The sequence below is a fragment of the Limulus polyphemus genome, unplaced genomic scaffold (assembly GCF_000517525.1).
Source record: "Limulus polyphemus unplaced genomic scaffold, Limulus_polyphemus-2.1.2 Scaffold613, whole genome shotgun sequence".
Classification (NCBI taxonomy): domain Eukaryota; kingdom Metazoa; phylum Arthropoda; class Merostomata; order Xiphosura; family Limulidae; genus Limulus; species Limulus polyphemus.
Genome location: NW_013666223.1, coordinates 430,478 through 434,883, shown reverse-complemented (window position 1 = coordinate 434,883; position 4,406 = coordinate 430,478). Strand labels below are relative to the sequence as shown.

General features: G+C 29.9%; 1 protein-coding gene across 1 annotated transcript in view; it reads left to right on the top strand.

The window, feature by feature from the left end:
- Positions 1–4,406, top strand: part of LOC106459470 (WD repeat-containing protein 11-like) — a 79,899-nt gene that overhangs the window by 57,743 nt on the left and 17,750 nt on the right. Inside the window, exons 16-17 of the mRNA XM_013919094.2 lie at positions 2,027–2,133; positions 2,507–2,621. Coding sequence (XP_013774548.1) covers positions 2,027–2,133; positions 2,507–2,621 — 222 coding nt within the window. The remainder of the gene's footprint in view (positions 1–2,026; positions 2,134–2,506; positions 2,622–4,406) is intronic.

Genomic DNA, 4,406 nt, shown 5'->3' with positions numbered 1-4,406 from the left:
GAGACGGAGACCAGTACGGAAAAGATACGTCCTGTAAAATTAAGTAGTACTTTGTTGTATTTTAATTTTGTGTTTGTAAATTCTGTACATTTAATTAAGTCATTGTTAATTATCTATTGGTTTAATGTAAGTGGCTATTGTTCAGGACGAACAATACTAAGGAAGGGGCAGTGTTATGACAGTGGAAGTCTCGCGACGCTGGGAGCATGCGAGCTGGAGTTTCTCGAAGGATCATGAATTTTCGACAAATGTCCGAGTGTTTGCTAGACGCCCTCTTTTTTAGTATATAAGCCTTGCGAGAAAAACCAAGGGGATCAGAAGAGATCGGCAGATAGATTGCAGAGATAGATGGAAGAGAATGATAATTGAGTCAAGCGAAAAGTAGGCACCCTAAGTAAAGTGTGTGAATCACTGTGATTTATAACGTGTGTCATAAAGGTTGTTAAGTTTAAATTGACTGTGGAAATTCTGTGTATTACTAAAAGTTGTATAGAAAAAGAATAAACTGGTTTAGTCAAGAAAGGACTGGTATCGCTGAAGTTCCTTGGAAAAAATTCTACTAGAAATTAACAAACAAGTAGATAAGCAACAGTATTTACGATACATGTGACTACAGAGGGTTTGGTACATCATATTAAAAATAATTTTGGAGCCTCAGAACCTTGTTATGGTTTGTGTTGCTACATCCTATCATGCTCTACTTGACAATGCTGCATCTTGACAATAGCCTTGCAACATACTTTCTATTGCAAAAGGCTCTGTCTTAAGACTGTCATATTCAAAATACCCTGCAGGCTTCTCATAATCCATTTAGTGTATGAGGATGGTGGCTTCCTAGGACACAGTTGAACAGTTCAATCACACGGAAATCCACAGGCACTGTGTCCAGTAATTTGATTGGTGTGTTGTGTGTGTGTGTGTGTGTATGACTGAAAGCCTTATCTGGTGAACCCATACTCTGTTGACCATGTTCCCAAAGAGAGATCCTTCTTGATCATGTTGGGTACTGTTGCCTGGATCATGTAGATGACTTTTGCCACTGACCTACGTATTCATTGGATTCTCATCTGTTACAAGACATTACACTTTGCTTGACACAGCTGGAGTGTGACTTGTTGAAAGTCTCTTTCTGGAAAGACCTGGCTTCCCAAGTAAATTTGTATATATATATATTCTTTTTTCCAATGTCATTACGTCCAAGAAATATCCTTCATTTGTAAGTTTTAAAGCCTTGATCTAAACACATAGTTATGATATGAGTGAATAGATATTTTGTATTGCAAAGGGCTGTTACATGCCCTTCCCCCAAAGTAATCAATTTTCAATGGCATAATACTACCTCTGAAATGCCAAAAGTGTGAAAATGTAGTTCTTATACACTTCATTTCACTGCAAATTCATATTGGCTTTGGTTGTCATGTGTTATGCTGATTTGCATATTCAAAATCATTTTAATATAATGTACTCAACACTGTAATTTAAACCATGTTTTTGTACATTATGAAATAATACATAATATTGGACACTGCCATATTATCAAACCCAATTTCTAAGGTCAGACTATGGAGAAAACTAGTTAGAGAGGTTATTGCTTTTCAGTAAGGCATAAGTGACTCAACATCTAGCAATTTATTTTCTCATATAACAATTGTATATATAACACATATTTGAATATTTATCAAACTGGACTATAAAATGCCTGTTCAGTTTTAAACACAAAATTATTATAAATATTAGATTTTGTACAGAACATTAACATGGTTTAGTTATAAATAAATAAATAAATAAATATATATATATATATTGAGATGGCATATATTGATACAGTTTGGACTTTTACTTAATTCTTTTGGTATTTTAAGGTTGACCCTAAATTAGGTGTGAATTCTACTCTGATTTTTTCACACTTTCTAAGAATAAAAGTTTATTGTAAAGTATTGTAATTTTACAAATGATAAAATATAATTGAAATTAAAAAGTCAATTGCATAATTAAATTGAATGGAATTTTTTAAAACCTCTTGCAGGCTGGTATGGGGACTATAACCTGCATAGCTTGGAAGAGTGACCACATTGTTCTGGGTGATGTTGATGGAAACTTAAATCTGTGGGATTTAAAGAATAAGGTTTCCAGGTAATTTAAATCTTTGTTAATGTATAGGTAATTATGAGATTGATATTTTGGTTTGGTTTGTATATTCAGTGGTTTACTAGTGTTACTGAGGTTTAGGCTAATTTATTTCCATATTATTTTAGAGTTTGTGTATTATTGGCTTTTATTTGTTTTTTCATAACAGATTATAACAGTGGAGCTTAAACTATTGTGTTTTTTTTATTAGATGATAAAGATCAAATTTAAACTATCACATTGTGTACTAAATTATGAAGACCCGGTATAAAATGTGATGATATTTGTATTTTATGCTATAAAGATAATCTAAAATTAGAGTATATTATTTTTTAGGTTATAAAACGTTTGTAAGTACAAGCTCTGGCAATTTTTATAGAGGAATCCCCACACATCGAGGGTGGATAAAGAAGATTAGATTTGGCCCTGGTAGAGGTAACCTAAAAGTATTGGTGCTATTTAATGATGGGGTGGATCTCTGGGATATCAAAGAGGTAACTAAGGATTTGTTTTTATTCAGTAGTTATTTATTAATCTATAAAGTTACCTTTCTTCTCTTTAGTACTAAAATAAGTAAATAATATTTTGTAAACGTTAAAAACTTCTGTCCATATAGTCTTCCAAATCTCAGTAACAGTGTATAGTTGTTAATATTTTTATGCACACAATAAATTAAAAAAATTTTTAGTTCATTTAATAAATAACTTAGACCATATTATTCAAATAATATATGGGTATTTTAAGCTAAGAGAGTGGAAATACAACAGTAACAGTCTTGTGTTAAAAGTTTTTCCCAAGCAAATCAATAAGATAGATCAAGATATCATTGTTATACACATTTGTGCCAGCTCTATTGGATCATATACCTTATACTTAAGAAAAAAGGCATAAAAATTTTTTAAATCCCTTTAAGTGCTGGTAATGTAGAGACTTGTTGACAAATCAAGTTCATATTTTAACTAATATTTGAGATGCAGAATCTATGTTGAACTGTATGAAATATCTATAAGTCCATTTATATGAAACATCTATACATTCAGTTATATAAAATTCAGAGATTAAAAGGTCTTATTAGGAATATTAATGAGATTTTGTGAAGTAAACTATTTCTTCAACAAATATTATCTAGTTAGTAAGAATATAATAACCTCAAAATTTAAGTAAATAGCTTAAAATTCAAGAGCAAATGTGAATAATTGTACATTGTTTCAACTTAGAAAATGTTTGGAGGTGAGTGTTTAGGAAGACAGAAAGCATTGGACTTATTAATATTTTAACAACAAAGTAAATATTGACATGTGATCTCTAAGGAACCCAGAAAAATTGTTTTAAATGTACACTAAGAGCAGATGTATAAAGCTAAGGATATCTTTGTTTTTTTTTCTTGTAATACTCCATATTTAATATTGAAAAAAATATCAGTATTATCAGAATTTTTAAGTAATATAATTTTAACTTTGGAGGGAAGGGCATACATGTAGTTAATCTAGTAGATAACTTGTTTGAACATAAAACACTGTGTTTGAAATTTGGTAGTATGTAGTATGGTAATGTTTTTGTTTTTCATATTTTGTAAACTTTTAATATTTCTTAAGTATGTAAAGTTATTTTATCTTAAAGTCCCTTTAGATGCTGTTACTCTCTGATTAAGATTAAATATTAAAATCATGAAATTTCGTTTATTGTTATCCAATACTTTTAACAAATATTTCCTATATCGTTTGATGGAAGGTCTTAAAACTGATTTAACTCTTTTAGCATGGGTGACCGACCTCGTAACCATTTTGTGCTTGTTATAGTTTTCATGCTAAAACTTTTAAATTAGTAAGCGAATGTTAATGAAATTTGGCAGATTAAAAGTAAACATTACAATGCTTACATGTGCAAAATATCTTTCTTTTTTTATTGAGTCTTAAGGTTTGGAAAGTAATGTTTTTCTCATGCCTTTTTTTTCTTTTTGCCTGTTGTCTATATAACATGCAAATTAATTTTCATTTTAAGATTAAAAATACTTTTATGCATCAGAAAATTTTCAAATTTCACGTGCAAAATCTTTATAATGTACAGATAGTTATCAACTATTTCTTAAGAAAAACTTCATATTTTATATGTTATTTTCAGTAATGAATCTCTGTACAGGTTCAGTAGATTTGACCGATCTCCTAACCACCATAAAAAATTAGGAAATAAATATAAATTATGCCTCTTTCATTCTAGAATGAACACAAATTATAAGATGAAAACATAAATGTTTAGACAAAATAACTTAAATCTCATAA